Source organism: Psammomys obesus, unplaced genomic scaffold (genome assembly GCF_907164565.1).
Source record: "Psammomys obesus unplaced genomic scaffold, mPsaObe1.curated_primary_1811, whole genome shotgun sequence".
Lineage (NCBI taxonomy): Eukaryota > Metazoa > Chordata > Mammalia > Rodentia > Muridae > Psammomys > Psammomys obesus.
This window is the reverse complement of record NW_026587215.1, coordinates 1,154,965-1,171,632: the sequence shown is the minus strand read 5'-3', so window position 1 is coordinate 1,171,632 and position 16,668 is coordinate 1,154,965. Positions and strand designations below refer to the sequence as shown.

Sequence of the window (16,668 nt, the reverse complement as noted above, 5' to 3'; positions counted from 1 at the left end):
ACACACACACACACACACACACACACACACACACACACACACACACAGCAGGGACCCCACAGGCCACGCCCCCAGCACAGCCCACCCCTCACTAGGCCTACCCTCAGTTAGAAAGCAGGCTTGCGCATGTGCATACACACCCAACCCCAGGAGGGCCACCAGACTCCCTGTGTCTGTCCCGGGAAAAAGCCAGAAATCAAAAGGAGCCCCACCCCTCCATTTCAGAACTTCATGGCCAGGTGGTAGGACCGACCTGGAAGAGTAGCCGTTTCTTCTTTTACACCTGGGACACCTTACCAGGGCCCCTCCCCAAGACTCAATTCACTTGGCTGCGAAATGGGGATATCAGGGCTCACAACTGTGAGATTCGGCAGGATGACCAGGGCCCAGCCATTGATTGACAAGTCGTGGTAGAGCCCACCTCCAAGAGAAACTGAAACCTTTGACCCCGCCCAAGGCTCCAGCGCCTAACGCCACGGGCACTCAGTTTCAGCAGCCCCAGAGCGGTCTCCCAAACATGAAGTGGGCGGGGCCGGTCCCCCAACTTCTGGCCAGAGCCCCACATGGGCTGGACAGCCATCCCAGTCCAGGTCAGGTCAGCGCGACCCGTCCAAGGCGGGGAGCACCTCGTCCCAGACCCGAGCCAAGCAGCCCGGGGGGAATCGGGCTTGGGCTGGTGGGCAGGGGAAGGTGTCGCCAGAGTCTGTCAATGACTGGTGCCCTCCACCGCACGGGCTGCCCGGGGGTGGGGGGAAGGAGGGCAGGGCACCGAGGGGGCAAGTCTAGACCGAGCTGCCCGGCACTCGGCTCCCAGCCTCACCGGGTCCCAGGCGGGGCCACTCACCGTCATGGCGTCGCCCAGGGACGCTGCACGGGACTCTCGGGCCGGGCTCCGCGACGCACCCAGCCCGCCGCGCCTCTCGGCCGCCGGCCGCCGCAGCTCCAGCCCTTCCCTTCCCCGGAGCTGCCCCGGCCCCTTCCATCCGCCCATAAAACTTTTTTTTTTTTTCAAACTTCCTGGGAGGACCCGGACGGACCAATGGGCGGCCTGGACGCCGGGGCACACAGCGGCGGGGGCGGCGGGAGGACCAATGGGAGCGAGGGCCGGGGCGGGGGCGGGACCTGTGCGACGGGGTGGGCGGATGCGGCGGCGGGCAGGGCGGGCCGGGCTCTGGCCCGGCGGCTCTCAGGAAGGAAGGGCCAGCGTGCAGGTGACTCCGCCAGCGACCACGCAGGGGCGGGGCGGGGCGGTCCGGGAGCACGGTTAGGGCGGAGAGCCTGAGTGGCCCCCGCCGGGGTGATGAACGCCTTGGCGATGTTGCAAGGCGAACGGAGTTCGGGACTCAACGAGCCCCACCCACTAGTTACCTGCAGGGTGGGCATCCGAGCGCCCCTGAGAAGGCGGGGGTCATTTGTTTCTCTTTTACCCGGGAGAACTCAGTGGTTCAAAGATAGACCTCCTTGCCAAGAGGTCTCACGGCGCGGGGCGGGGAGGGAGGGAGGGGGGAAGTTTAGCAAGTAAGCTGCGTACAAAATGAGTTCTGGAGCGGTGGACGGAGGCACAGAGCTTCCTTGAAATGCCCGAGTGGGACTTTCCGCCAAGAGGTGGGTTCCTGGCTGTGGGTGTGTACCCGTCGCCCAGGTTCCCAGCTCCCTTATCAATGGATTGGCTTTTCTTTGCCTGTGGAAGCTCACTGTAGCCCTGAGAAGGGACCTTGGCGGTATTTGTTGCTGATTGCACTGGAAGCTTGCGTGAAATGAGTCGTTGGGATCACCCGTCAATGTTAACCAACACAAATAATGAAAATGATGAAAACCTGCACTCCCAGCGCGTGGGAGACAGAGGCAGGAGGCCCACCACGAGAAGTGACTTAGAGGCTGCACTGAGCTTCCAATCGAGACCCCGCCTCAAGACGAAAGAAATGAACGTGTATTGTATGCTGTAATTACCGTGGTATTTTGAATCTTCACACGTTTCATAGATGAAGATTCAGAGGCCCAGTGAGCTGAGGTCCCTCTTGAAGTCTTTCCACAGGTCCACACGTTAAGTTCATTTACTCTCTAGACACTGGCCGTTTGGCACCCATAGGCTTATCCTCCACTGCGCTCCTCAAAGGTTGTCAGCTCTTGGAGAGTGAGGAGAGGAAAACCCCTGCCGCCAGGGGCCTGGGCACAGGGAGCTGCGGCCCCCTGGCTCCTGGCTGCTGAGATTCACCTTCCAGTAACCTCAACCCAGGGACCAGAGCGCTGGTGAGCATCTGGATTCTGCTAAGTCAGCATCCATTACACCCTGCCCAGGACTGCGCTAATTTTTCTACATGCCTTTTCCATATGAAGAACACAATGCTGGACTTCTGGAATCCCCTGGAATCCCTCTAGACTACGATGTATTCTGTATATGCGCGCGCGCGCACACACACACACACACACACACACACACACACACACACACAGTTCTCTCACGCCTGCTACCCCACAAAAATTCTCTTCACCCTTCAAGCCTCAATCTAAACAGAGCCACAGGTTCCAGCCAAACTTAGAAACTTAATGTTAGTGCTCCCATTCCTCACTTAGTGCTCCCTTTATCCAAATACCTTTCCCAGCATGGCTGGGGACAGAGATACATGATATAGCCTGGCACACACAAAGCTCTAGGTTCTGTCCTCACCACTGGAGGGGAAAAAAAAATCCTCGCCCTGTACTCCCTGCATCTGAGCCTGTACACTGTGCTCCCTACATTTGTTCCCTTGTCCAGTGCTCCTTATGCCTACCCCCTTGCCTAATACTCCTGATATATCTCCCTTTTCCTTGTCATCCTACCAAGTGCTCCTCACTCAGTGCTCCCAACATGCGGCTCCATGCCCTGTGGTCCTTGAAGCCATATCTTTGTTGAGTGCTCCCTGCATCTGCCTGTCCCTTTCCTACAGTGTCATTTACCCAGGTACTTGTCATTGTACTTGCCTCTATGTGCTCCCTGTGGGCAAGGTTGGGGCATGGTTTTCTCTATCTTGGAGTCCAGCCCAGGGCCTTAGCCCAAAGTATATATCCTCAGTAACACTGGTTAACTGAGTAGATATGCAAATGAAGGGCTCACAGCTTACCCTGGCAGAAGGGACCCAGAAGTGACTTATGCTGGCAAAGATTGGAGCCACCGTACTTCAGGGATATTCAGTGTCAAGCCACATCTCTACTGAGAACTCTGAGGTGTGACCCAGAGAAGAGGAGCACACAGCCAGGTAAGGGGAGAGAGAGAGGACTCCAGCTGGCTTTCTGGCTCTCCAGCAACCCTCAAGGAGGCCCCAGGCAGCCCTGTCTCTGGTAAGTACAATTCTAGCCCCCAGCTAAAAAGACCATTTCCCCCCCCAGACTCACAAAGCCTCGGTTGCCACCTGATTTAGGTAACTAAGCCAGAGGACTGTGGGAGGGTGGCTCTGTACCTATTTGGTACCCGGGGCAGCCAGAGCATGGTTTGCTTCGGAAATGTACCACGTGTGACATGGAACAAGAGACTTCACTTCCTCATCCGTGTGTGGACAACACGAATCTAACTGTCCTTGAGGCGAGGGCCAAACAGAGTCGGGCACGTCCTGCACGGGGCATAGGGCTGGGGAGTATGATCCGTGCACAAAAATTGCTCGTGGTATCCGGAACACGCACAATTGTTGCTGGTTACTATCGCCATTATCACAATACCCCCTCTCTCCACCAAGGCCCTCCTCCCAGCCTGCTGTGTTGGTGACTTTTAGTAAGCTTGCCAAGGCAAATGCTGCCCATGGCTTGAAGGACCACCGCACCCAGATAAACATGTTTGCTTGGCTGCTGTGGGTGCCTCTGCGCATAGAAAATGGCAGGGGGGAATCCATGACATAGATGAGAAGCAGTAATTGGACAGACACACACACACATAGAGGTGTGATATCCAGCGCTCTGACTTCCTCTGCAACTCTCTCACTTGGGACTGTGCAAAACCAGCCTGGTGATACCCTAGCTGTCACTCATTTCTGTCTGTAACATAGACATCTGCCTCCGAGGCCCTGCAGTGTCACTGCCCCTGGCACCAACCAGAAAGGACAGGTGTCACACAGTCACTGACCTCCCCAGAGCCAGCCCTTGGTTGCTTCTTGCCTGCTGTGCCGGGGCAAGAGAGGACAAATCATAGCTACCTCCATATCCCCACCCCCACCCCAACATGCCCCAGAGAAAGCCCCGACCAGAGGCCCCAGTGTTTACAGGCCTCTCTGGGCAGGAGATGGGTTACGTAAGGCCAGATGTTTGTGAAACTGGCCCAGGCCCAGGCCTGAGACACACTCTGTAATCTCAGAGCCCCTTTGGGCCCTCCTCTTCACCCCTCCCCCCACCTGGCTCCCTGGCCCGGGGCTAGCAGTTGCTGACTGGAGATTATCCAAACATCCTTCATCCTAAAAAGCTTGCAGGATCTGTGTCCTGCAACCCAGGGCAGAAAAGCCCACCTTCCAGAGGCTGGCAGAGCTTTTGAAGCATCTGTGAGGTTCCCCCACCCTTCCCTCTCAGCCCCCATTCTCTCTTGGCTAGTCCCAGACCCTTCCCACCCCCCATTCCCTTCTCTATCCGCCCTCACCCCTCCAACCCATCAGGAGCCAGCCTACCCTTTGCCACCTGAGGACCCCCAGGGACAGCAGGTATGGATTGAACAGCGTGGGTCTGTCCCCGGGCATTCGCCACGAAGTCACCAGCCGGCCCTTGAGTGAGCTCCCAGCCTTGCCCTCTGCTGGCCTCTTGTCTGCCTGTCAAACAGGGTCCAGTGTTGGCTGGAGGTCCCTTTGGTGGGATGGGACATCCCTGGCCACAGCCTCCCGGGACCATTCTGCTACTGCAACGGCCCAGGGCTCCCTCCTACCTCCCCCATCAGAGCTGCAAAAGAAAAAAAAAAAAACTATCCTCTTGCTTACACTGCATAGTGTTTGACCAACAGGGTCTCTAGGACTCTGTACATTCTTGGGATTTGTATCCAAAAACCTAAAGACAAACTGCAGGCTGCCTAGGAGATAGGGAAAGGTTGCAGACATCTAGCTCACGTGGTGTGTGCCAATCACCTGGAGAGTCTGGTTCTAACACTAATAACCAGGAAATTTGAGCCAGGTGTGGTGGTATACACCTGTAATCTCAGCATTTCAGAGGTGGAGGCAGGAGGAGCAGGAGTTCAAGAACAGCCTCAGCAATATAGCAAGTTTGAGGCCCAAATTAAAACCACATTAAAAAATATTAAATACATATTTCTGATATTTTTTGAAATGTCTAAAAGATGTGGAAGTCTAGGTCCATCATCCTTTCAGCAGCTGCATCCAGGGACAAGGGGTCACACACTCGACCCCAGCTCCTGTTCTCACCAGGGGCTGCCTGGCCTTTGAGGCATTAACCTGGAAGGCATGAGTCACAGAATGAATGCAGCTGCCTATGGCAGGGCCCTAGTGCCTCCATTTTGAAGTCATCTATGTTGGAGTAACCAAGTCACCAGAAAAGCAGAGGGACTGGCCCGAAGCCACACAGCAGGCTACAGGTTAAGGAGGGGGGAGACAGAACTCCTCTGTCCTCTGGCTGGAATCTGCAAGTCTCTGGAATGGACTTTGAAGCATCAAATCACAGGCACTCTAGTGAAAGGAGTGCTCCCCTTGACCACACTCCCATCAGCCCACAGCCCTGACTGTCACATGGCGCCACTCTGGTTCGCCTCAACTCACACCACCACACACAGGAGACTTTTGCTAAGTGTTGTGAGTAGGCGTGGGTGAACGAATAAATGAAGAATGAATGAGGTAGTTAACACTTCTGTCCAGTAGCGGTGGCCTGGGGGGGGGGGGCTGCTGTTGCTAATTTCCTCTTTGCTCACAAAGTCCGGCCTCCAGGAAGCATGAAGAAATCACCCCCAAAAGAGGAAGAGTGAAGTTGTCAGCGTCCCCTCCCCATTTCACAGAAGGGAAAACTGGCCACCAAGCTGATGGAAGTAGATTGACTGAACAGAGCCAGGGAGCAGCTTGGACAAAGGTGGGGAACAGAGCGGGCCCCAGGTAGGAGACCCGAGTCCTGGGTTCTATTTTGGGTCCAGCCACATAGTGGCTGTTTTTTTGTCTGTAGAGATGGGTTGGACAGCATGTGCCTCTCCCCAGTGCCTCTCCCCAGCTCTGATCAGTGGCAGGACCACATGCCACCTCTGGCTTTTCAAGAGGACAGTGGGGAAGAGAAAAGCATAGCTACAACAACTCCTCCTCCTCCTCCTCCTCCTCCTCCTCCTCCTCCTCCTCCTCCTCCTCCTCCTCCTCCTCCTCCCTCCTCCCCTCCTCCTCCCTCCTCCTCCTCCCTCCTCCTCCTCCTCCCTCATGCTGCCTTCACACCCCTTCAGAGGTTTCTGGCCAGAGCAGAGGAGCAGAGCACAGCTCTGCTACTGCAGCCAGCCCCACCCCCTGCATAGCTCCTGCCTTCAGGGCCCTCCAGGTTGCTAATGCACCTCCTTTAACCCACTTTGCTACTCCTGACCCCAGCTCCAGGAAGCATGGCCCAGCCCTCTAATCCCAAAAGAACATTGCCCTCAGGAAGTAGTGGGGCCAAGCTGCCATTTGCTTAGGCAAAGAAAGTGTGCCAGTAAGTCAGAGCCAAGGACCGTCCCCACCCACGTCCCCACCCACGTCCCCGCCCAATGGGTGGCTCTGCTGACCACCTCCTCCAAAGCTCCCCTTCTCAAGGCCTCATAGCAGGGCCAGCCTGGGTCTAGATGGTCCCCAGAGCCCTATGGAGGAACTCATCCAACCACCAGCCCAATTTCCTTTCCTCTCTCCTCCCCATGTGCCCAAGCCTAGGGCCCAACTACCGAGTCCGCCTGCTTCTGGTCAGCCGGTGGGTCTTCGCCTCTGTTTGGTTCTGACACCTCAGGTTCCTCTGGCTGGAACTGGAGATAAGAAAGAACACAGCTTAGCCTGGCTCATCCCCCATGAGTCACCCAGCCACCTAACCTTCTAATTTTTCCAGTTCTTTTCTGTACACCCAACATCACTGGGTCCATGTTGTCAATCCAGCCATCCTACATCCACCCTACATGGCCCTCCTGTCCCTTCTGCACCCACCCTTCATCTAGTCATCATCTGACCATCCATCCAGCATCTCGTATCCCCCATCCACTCATCCATCTATCCATCCTTCCAGTCGTCATTCATGGTTGATTAAACATGCATTAATCTGCTCCATATCCACCCATCATATTCCACATAATGTTTACTCACCCAACCACATGCTCATCCATCATTGAACAACCACCACTGTCCGCCCCCGACCTGTCTATCTAACATGTACCATCTTACCGTCATCTGTTCAGCTATCCCTTAGCCACTGGTCATCTGTCACCTAGCTACTATCCCACCTAATCATTGTGTTGGTGTGTGCAAAGCACCCATCCACCGAGTTAAACACCTCTTCCCTATCAGGCTTTGCACTGAGAGCCAGAGGTACAGAGAGAAAGTATTCACAGTCTCTGCCCCCATAGAGCGCGTGTTTGCTTGTGTTATGGTGCTGGAAACTGAACCCAGGGCTTTGAGCAGGCTATGTAAGTGTTCTGCCACCGAACCACATCCCTGACCTGTACCCAGATTCTAAGATGCAAAAGCAATAAAGAGCTGATGTGACGGATGGATGGAAGCAAAACCGTGAGGCCAGAAGAGGAATGTCACCAGCCCCAAGGTGGGATCAGTGTTGGAGGACAAAACATTAGACCTAAGACTTAAGACAGTGAACAGACATTTTGGTAGGTAAATGGGCAGGGGAAATAATCCTCAGCCACGGGAACAGCATGTGCAAAAACAGATGTGCAGTCTTCCAGCCGGCCCAGCTCAGCAAGAGGAAGGAAGGAAGAGGAACGGGCCTTGAGTGACATGGCGAAGATCTTCATTAGAGAAGTGCCTGGAGCCCCAGAAAGGCCCAGAAGTTTTCCGCCTTGTCATCCATGAGACTTCTTTCATGCTGGACTGACACACCTATGACACATGCGTTTCTGCAGGCCTGCAGCCAGGGTGCAGTCACCCCCCCCCACACACACACACACCAATGCTCTGGGGCTTGCAGGGCATTTCCAGGTACAGTGCTGGGCCCATCCCGGCTACTCAGTAAGCGCTTCACAAACTCATCTCCCTGTGTGAGCTACTGAAAAGCCCAGAGGTTTTCCACCCCTCCTGTCGCCCGCCATCCCTTAGTCTCCCAGGGATCCTGAGCCTCAAGGAGAGGAACCCCAGTCTTTTTGACCTCCACCTCCCCCATAAGAAGTCAGACTGGAGCAAGCCAGCAACCACTGGGACACATCATTGAATCCCCACCCCACCTCCACTCCCGACCCCTGAGCATCCTAGGACGGCCTCACCTCCCCAGAGCCTGATGGCAACTTGAGGTCATATCATCTGACCCTGTACCCCTGGTGTCTCTGATTAATTAGACAGTCAACTAAGAACAGACACAGGGTGGTGTGGGAAAGAGGCTCATAGCGCAGTAAGCAGGGCCTTTGGAGTAGACGCTTTAATATCATTTATCAAAACTTGTACGGGTGTGACCCGTGGGAAATTCTAATGAGTATGGGCCTCAGTTTCGTCATTCTATAAAATGGGGATGGTGGCAGCCGCTTCTACACTGTGCGTGGCACATGTGGGCTCGCACACTGCCTGTCAGCTGGGGACAGAACTGCCAGATGTCTTGCTGACCAGTGGCGGGGAGGGCACAGTCTGAAACAATGGCCTCTGCTGGGCACCTTCAGATATGGGGCAGACTTACCGCCTGGTCTGGTGGGCTGTGACTCTCTCGGTGATCTATCTGCTCCAGAGCAGCCAGAGCTGAAGTTTCTGGTCCGCTCATCACTTTGGTTGTTGGCCGCTGGGTGGAGGTACAGGCAGGGCTGGGTGGCTGTGCTGGGCTCTCCGACTGCTGCTCGGGGCTGTGTCCATTGGCTAGGGTGGCCTTGGGCCATCCTTCAGGCTGGGCCTGCGACTCTGTCTTCGGGGTGTCCTCTGTGCCTGGGGAACCCAGTTCTGGTTCCGAAGCCTTGGCTGGGTCACGCCAGTGCCCAGCTGGGTCCTTTTGGGGCAGCCTGGCCTGCAGGAGCTCCAGGAGGCCTTCCCAGTCCAGCCTTGGAAGCCGGGTCCAGGCCCCATCCCCTGGTGCCCGGAGAAGGCCTAGGAGGTCCCTCCAGTCCAGGTCGGGTGGCCTTGAGGGACTGTGCTGATGTGGGGATGCTCCCTCAGCCCTCCAGCCCATGGCGGTTGTGGCCTCAGGCTGCCGGGCACACACGAATTCTGTTGGGCCTATCCAGGCGTTGTCTGGAGGAACTGTAGACTGGTGGGGTCTGGACAATTCCTGAAGGCTACTTTGGCCCCTTGGGGGCCCCCCCTGTATCCCATTGCTGGGAGGTTCCTCCCAGGCCTCTGACTGTCCCCACCTTTCCCCGTGCTCCTGGGGAGGATCCCTCCATAGTCCCTCCAGGCTGGGATCCCCGAGTTCTGGCCAGCCCCCCAGACCTGGGTCCTCCTCCTGGCCACCCCAGCTCTTTCCCGGGTGCCAGTTAGGACTTTGAGGTCCTGACAGCTCCCCCTGACTCCACCCTCCTAGAGGCTGCCTCAGGCCAGGGCAACCACTGTCCAGATGTCTCCCTATCTGAACCCTCCTCTCAGGGGACCTGGCTGATGTCCTGGTGGGTGGTGAGGTCCTCTGGGGCCGCCGCTCTCCCTCAGGCCGCCTCTCAGGACTCTTAGGATGTGGGGGCTCTGGTCGGCTCCGCCGGGCTGGCTCTGCCTGCTTGGCAGAGGGCTTGGTCACCTGCGGATGGGGTGAAGAGGTGGGTGAGGCTGCGGACTGCACTGGGTAGTTGCCGTCTGTCTGAGACAAGCCCCAGGAAAAGCAAGGCTGTGAGAGGCTGTGTCTTCCTAGAAGCCTGGATCAAAGGTGGAAAGCCGGGGAAGGCTCTCTCTATGGTGAGCAACTCTTCCCTCTCACCCACTTTTCTCGGCTCCAGAAAGAGATCTGCAGAGAGCTGCTCGCTTTCCGGACTCCCCACCCTAAGGTATTCTTTCCAACCTGAACTATCAGGTGCCCGAATTTCCACCAAGAGTAACTGTGCCGTTGGGGTGTGCCTCGCCCTCTAAGTTTCATTTGAGATCCAATCCCCATGCTGGATGAGGCAGACTCAAGGGCCTCCCTGATGCTCCTGTGGCACTCAGCGATCTCAAGATAGCAGGTGCCTCCAAGGACACAGCCTGAGGGGGAACGTCTTCAGAGGATTTGTATGGAGTTCCTCACACCTTGCCAAGAGCTTCTGGCCCATGCAGAGAGTGCAGTTCAATCTCATGCTGGGGCCCTGCCCTTCTCAAAGAGGACCTCCCTCTCAGGACACCTGCCTGGATCCAAGGGTGTGGGGAGAGGCGGGGACCATTCCTGAGGGCCGGTGGCTAGCGGTGCTCACCTGCCTGCTGGGGGCAGGGCTGGACTGTCTTCGAAGTTGGCTCTGACCTTGGCTGGGCCTCTGCGACCTTCCCTCATCCCGAGCCTGGAAAGCCCCAGCTGCCTCCGACTTCCTGTGAGTAAATGTAGCTGTTCCAGAGGGCCTTTGGGACTCCACTCCAGCATCCAGCACCTCCAGCCCACCCCTGATGAGGGACTCATGGAGAGCCCCAAGTGAGGATGACCCTCTCAGTGCCTTAGTTTCCCCTTCTGGAAAATGGGAACAGTCAGCAAGCAGTATGTAATCTGACTCATAAGGCCATGAAGACACAGGAGAGCGAGTGGGGAGGAGGCAGGTCTTGGCCAGGGCTCCCTCCCACCTCATCCAGCCACGAGGCACCCACCTGCCACCCCCAACAAAGATTAGACTGGCCCTTGTGGGAATTCAGACTTATTGAGCATCTATTGTGTACCGAGCACTGAGCAAAAATAATCACAATGTTTAGAAAATATTTATTGAGCACTTCCTATAACCTGGATACCAAGCGCTTGGGCCAAGTTCCACTATACCTTGCACAACCTACTTCGGGAGGACAAGAGAGGAGAATGTTGTGTGTCCCATTTTCCATTCCTTCTGCCCTTTTCTGGTCCATATGCATGGAGCTAAACAAAACCCCAGCTCTCAGCTTTGAAAACTCTTGTCCCGTCTAGCCATTGGCAAAAGAGCTCCTGGCTAGATGACTAGGAAGAAACTTTTCTCTTCAACCCTGTAATCCCAGAAATGTCACCATACCCAACAGAGATGACCTTCAGCCTGTGCCAAAACCCTCAGTTCCAGATACTTGTGTGGGTTAACAGGGCGCGGCCATGACTATGTTCAACATGGCGTCACATTTATGAAGCTGACAGGCTCGGGGCCGTGTCCTAGTGAGGGAGTTACCACAAGAGACTCAACCTCCATGAATATTTACCTTCTGTGGGGTCTCACTATTGGACTTCATCTAAAGAGGCATGCGTGAGACCCTAGGGGCCATCTCCAGCACAGCCAAAATAAGTAAAATGCACGAGCGAGGCCACAGCTGGTCGCTGAGCAGGACCAGGAGGGACACCAGGAAGAAGGGAAGCTTTTGGTGAGCTCAAAGTGATCCCCAAAAGGAGACAGGAGGGGGGCTGTGCCGGGTCTGCCCGCAGCTGGAAAACCAGTCAGAAGGCTGCAGAGGTTTTCAGATGGCATGGACCATGGGTGGTGGCGACTCCTGAGACCCTAGTGCCCAGGAGGTGGGGCAGGGAGACCTGGTGTTCAGGGTCAACACAGGCTACTCGGGGAGTTGGGAGGCCAACCGGGGTGGCATGAGACCCTGTCTCAAACCAACCAGAAGTGTGACATCAGGCTTTGCTGTCATCCTGTGGCTTTTGCTGATGTCATTAGAATTAGATCTGCTGGAGTCCTTAGCAGTCCTGAGGTCCCTGGATCCTAAGCTTGAGGGCTCCCTGAGGAGGCTCCACTTTTAATCAACTTTGAGGTGAGGCCTTTTGTGGTAGATATAAACATGGTTTTGTTTTGGTCCCAGGTGGGGGATGTGGGACTGATTCAGATGGTCCACAGCAGCAGACTATTTGCCTCATGCGGGCTCTGTGAGGAGCTTTTTGCCAGCTGCAGATAGTTTAAATCTGAGGACTCCAGAGAGAGAATAAATGCCAGAGTCCAGAGAGTTTGGAGTTCTAAGAAAGAACAAGGCTGTTCCTGCTTCCCCCACTCCCCCTTGCCACTCCTGGTTTCTTTTGTGAGACAAGAAGCTGGAGATCTCCTGAAAGGAGGATTGGACTGGCTCCAAGGAACCTGATGACCCTAACCAGCAGGAAGCAGCTGAGAAAGAGAACTGCGCCCCCTCTCCCACTAACCCTTTCTCCACCTGGTGTTGGGGTGATGAAAGGGATTGGGGTGGAGTAGGGAGAATACGATAGAAAAAAATATAAATAAAAGAGTTTTTGAAAAGTACGCCAACAGCCTTTGAGCAAGTTTCCTCCAGAACTGAGGTCTAGGTGCTTCAAGGAAGCAAAGTCCCAAACACGAAGGGGACCTAACAGGAAAGTGCAAATGTTTGCTCTTCTTCAACTTGCTTTCTTTTCCATGCAAACTCCAGCTTGCTCGATGGGCGTTCATCCCAATATGTCTTCCCTATCCCTTACGAAGCTTTAAAAGACAGGCCTGAAGAGCCCTAGAAGATCATGAGACCCCCATGGAAACCCAGCTCTTCTGCAATAGGACCAGCCCAGGGCCACCTGTTCCCAAGGGTGGATGTGGCTTCAATGTAATGACCAAGGAAGTGAGTTTCCTCTGGATGCTCAAATGGGCCTGTGAGCCTCCAAATGGTGTCAAAGAACCAACAGGACATGGCGGCACACACCTTTAATCCCAGCTCTGGGAGGCAGGGGCAACTATGAGTTCCAGGCTAGCCTGGTCTACATAGCAAGTTCCAGACCAAACAGGGCCTCATAGTAAGATGCTGTTTTGTTTGTTTGTTTGTTTGTTTGTTTGTTTGGTTGGTTGGTTGGTTTTTTAAAAAAGAACCAAAGACACAAAGTCTAGCAGATCCAAGGAAGACTGTTTTAAAATTCAGGTATCTAAGTTGGGGTAGGGAGACTAAAACACTGAGCCAAATGCCTAATGATATGACTCTGCCAGAAAAATGTTCCAGGCTCAGAGCAATGCTTGGGCAAAGTAGATGCTCAATAAATACACATCAGAGGAGTAAATGGGAGACAATAAATCACAACCCCGCACGCCTCCCAGCACCCCCCCCGACTCATAAATTCCTCCTCACACAAATGCATTCTGTCCACAGTAGGCAAATGCTATTCCACCTGTAAAAGTACTGGATAGGGAAAATACCCCAGAGTTATAAGAGTGTGACAGGAAGACGATGTACCAGGATGGGGAGGAGAATAAAGTGGACAGAAGCAACCGTGTGAGCCAGGTGTGGTTCAGGATACCGACCGATAAGATCAGCACCCAGGAACCCGAGGCAGGAGGACTGAGAGGCTAAGGCCAGCCTGGGCTACACAGCAAAACCCAATCCCAAAAATAAGTAACTGGGTGAGAGAATATTTAATAAACGTGTAAACATACTGTGATTCCTATTAGGGAGCCGACATGGTGCCCTCATGCACCCAGGTACACAGTGAGTTCAGTGCCAACCTGGTTGACAGGGAGACCCTGTCTTCCCGAAAAATGGTTTTCCTTTTTGTAAAGATCAAAGAAAGAGATACACTAATGCCAGGATCAACGAAGTTTCCCTCCTGGATAGTAACTGCATCCAATCTAGCGGGGTAGGCATTTGACTAAGAGAGACTTCTCATCCAAATTCACATCTTACAGAACTGTTGGCTCAGGGGCAGCAAAGCTGGGCAGTGGTGGTGCCCGCCTTTGATCCCAGTACCCTTGGGAGGCAGGGGCACACGGATCTCTGAGTTCCAGGATAGCCTGGTCTACCAAGGGAGTTCCAGGATAGCCAAGGCTTCACAGAGAAACCCTGTCTTATAAAAAATAAGATAAAAAAGGGGGTGCTGGAAATGCTCTAATGTCACAGTGAGGGATGTCTCACTCAGTCACATACATGGTAAAACAACAGCTAATACACACTGATTTTCCAGACCTCCCGCTTCCTCTTAACTCTAACTGGTGGAACTGCATCGCTGAAAACTCAGGGGCTGGCTCTGCCAAGGGGAGAAATCCCAGCCAGACCAGGAGGGGGCTGTTCCACTCCCAGCAGTGACATGCTACGTCCTGGTGACTTGGGGCATTCATAGGACACTAGGACTCGGGAGTCTGTGGCCTCGTCCCCGGAAGGTAATGCATCACCTCTGAAAGGCTGCGGTTCTGGCAGCTCTAATGTAAGTCCCCGTGGCTCTGGGGTGGGGTGGGAGGGTACAGTATTTCCTTGGCAGGTGTACGCTTCGAGAACCCCTCAGAGGAATCAAGCCCAAAGCACTCATCTACTTAGTGCCGTGGGATCAAGGCCAGGGCCTGCGTTTGCTGCCAACCACTCCACCACTGAGCTACAGACTCAGCCCTGGCCATACATGTAAAACAAGCATGTCCGTCTTCCCACAACGTCCAGAGGAAGAGTCATAGCCTCATCCTCTTTTCTCCCTCATGCAGAGAAGAAACATCAGCCCCACCTCTCTGGATCATGACCCTTGGGGAGTTTCTCCTCAATGAAATCAATGTGCTGATAGTGTTCCCCCCCTTAACAGATGAGGACACTGAGGCTTAAGTAGGTCAAACTGCTTTACATAGGCACCACAGAATACGGGTTAGTTTTGACACCAGACTTGGACTCAAGATGTTTGTTTGTTTGTTTGTTTGTTTGTTTGTTTTTGACAACTTGGCTACCCATAGTGTTACTTCAACTTAAAAAAAATAAAAATAAAAAGGCCAGGCGTGGTGGAGCAGCACTTGGGAGGCAGAGGCGGGTGGATCTCTGTGAGTTCGTGTAAGGCCAACCTGGTCTACAGAGTGACAGAGTGAGTTCCAGGACAGCCAGGGCTACACAGAGAAACCCTGTGTCACAGAGAAACAAAACAAAACAAAACAAAAAAACAAAACAAAAAAAAACCAAACAAGCAAACAAAGACCCAATAGACGAACGGAAAGATGCGGTGACTTGCCCACGACCGTGCAGCCAGCGGGCGGCAGGACTTGAACGCTTGCTCCTGGAACTTTCCAACTGCTCTCCTCCCCAGCCCACCTGGCTACCCCGGCCCTGGCTCACCTGCGCTCTTGCCCGAAGAGGCGCTCCACCTCTGCGCGGCCAGGGCTGCGGGTACGGCCCTCGTTGCTGCCCTGCGCCTGGGGCTCTGGACCCCTCTGAGCCAGCCTCCTGGGCGGGGGCAGGTCAGCCAGCATGGTGTACTCCTCCCTCTCCAAGCTGTGTCTGCTCTCCCCCGGGGGCGCTGAGCCCCGGGAGCCTGAGCTACCTGGGGGAGGTGAGGGTGCCAGGAGGCCTAAGTCACTGGGCAGGTGGCGGGGAGGAGAGGAGGCTCTGGGTGCGTCTCTATGGCCAATGCACACTTGGGGCAGCAGTGGGGAGCCATGCAGAGAGTCAATGGAAGGGGCAAGACTCTCCATACTGGTCCCAGGAGGGTCCTGGAAAAAAAGGGAAGGCTCGGGGGCCTGGCGTGGTGGGGAGGAGAAAGAAGGAGCGTCCCTGTGCCCAATACATACAGGAGCGGGGACGTGGGGAGGCTCACGCATAGAGTCTGTGGAAGGGGCCAGGCTCTCTGTGCTGGCCCTGGGGAGATCCTGGAAGAAGGAGGGCTCTGGGAACTGGCGTGGCGGGGAAGAGGCCCGGGGGGCATCGCGGTATCCGATGCACACGGATGGGGGAAACTGTGGGGGGTCATGCTGGGGGGACTCGTTCTCAGCATCTGATGTGTCTGGGAGGAAGGGGAAGGGATCAAATTGGGCATGACGAGGTGGCGAGGAGGCCCGGGGGGCGTCACGGTGCCCGATACACACTGCGGGTGGCAGGTAGGGGGGTTCATGGTGGGGTGACTCGCTCTCAGATGAGCGGGGATCTGGGAAAAAGGGGAAAGGGTCATACTGAAAGTAGCGAGGGGGTGAAGAGGCGCGAGGTGCGTCCCGGTGGCCGATGCACACGGCACATGGTGGCTGAGAGGACTCCGAAGAGGTCTGGGGAGCACCCCGTGGTGCTGGATTCAGAGGCGATGAAGTCCTAGAGGCGCTGGGATGGCCCGGGTTATGAGAGGAGGAGGAGGAGGTGGCCAGGGACGGCGAATAGTGCTGGGGAGGGTCACTATGGGCTAGCTTGGTAGGAGCTGAGGTCTGAGCCCTGTCCCCTTGGGTTGGCCGGAGAGAAATGGACGCCCAAGGCACCTGGGTTTGTTTGGTGCGAGATGGAGAGGAGGTTCGGGGACCGTCACTCTGGGTTGGCCGAAGGGGAAAGGAAGCCCAAGGGATATCTTTGTTGGTGCGGTGGGGAGAAGGGTTCCGGGAACTACTCCCCTGAGTGGCACGGCGGGGAGGTGATGGTCCTGGGTTGTTTTTGGGGGTGCAGCCTTGAGAGGAGGTCCTGGGGTTGTCTCGTTGGGTGCAGGCGCTTCGGAGATGTTCCCATCTGCTGCAGGAGGCTGTAGTCTTGTCTCCTTGGGTAGGAGGGGTCCTGGGGGTGTTCTGTGATATGCAGGGAGTCCTGGGGTTGTCCT

At 55.3% G+C, this 16,668-nt stretch overlaps 1 protein-coding gene across 5 annotated transcripts in view; it reads right to left on the bottom strand.

The window, feature by feature from the left end:
* Triobp (TRIO and F-actin binding protein) overlaps window positions 1-16,668 on the bottom strand; it is a 56,309-nt gene that overhangs the window by 21,945 nt on the left and 17,696 nt on the right. For 2 of the 5 annotated variants that reach the window (XM_055603017.1, XM_055603015.1), the window contains 5 exons: window positions 15,216-16,668; window positions 10,463-10,574; window positions 8,782-9,819; window positions 6,842-6,919; window positions 4,626-4,763 (listed from right to left, as the gene is read on the bottom strand). The exon at window positions 15,216-16,668 is cut by the window's right edge and continues 585 nt beyond it. In XM_055603017.1, the coding sequence (XP_055458992.1) occupies window positions 4,626-4,763; window positions 6,842-6,919; window positions 8,782-9,819; window positions 10,463-10,574; window positions 15,216-16,668 (2,819 nt within the window). Of the gene's footprint in view, window positions 1-844; window positions 992-4,625; window positions 4,764-6,841; window positions 6,920-8,781; window positions 9,820-10,462; window positions 10,575-15,215 lie in introns of those variants that run through there. The other 3 variants (XM_055603018.1, XM_055603020.1, XM_055603016.1) reach the window with 2 other exon arrangements.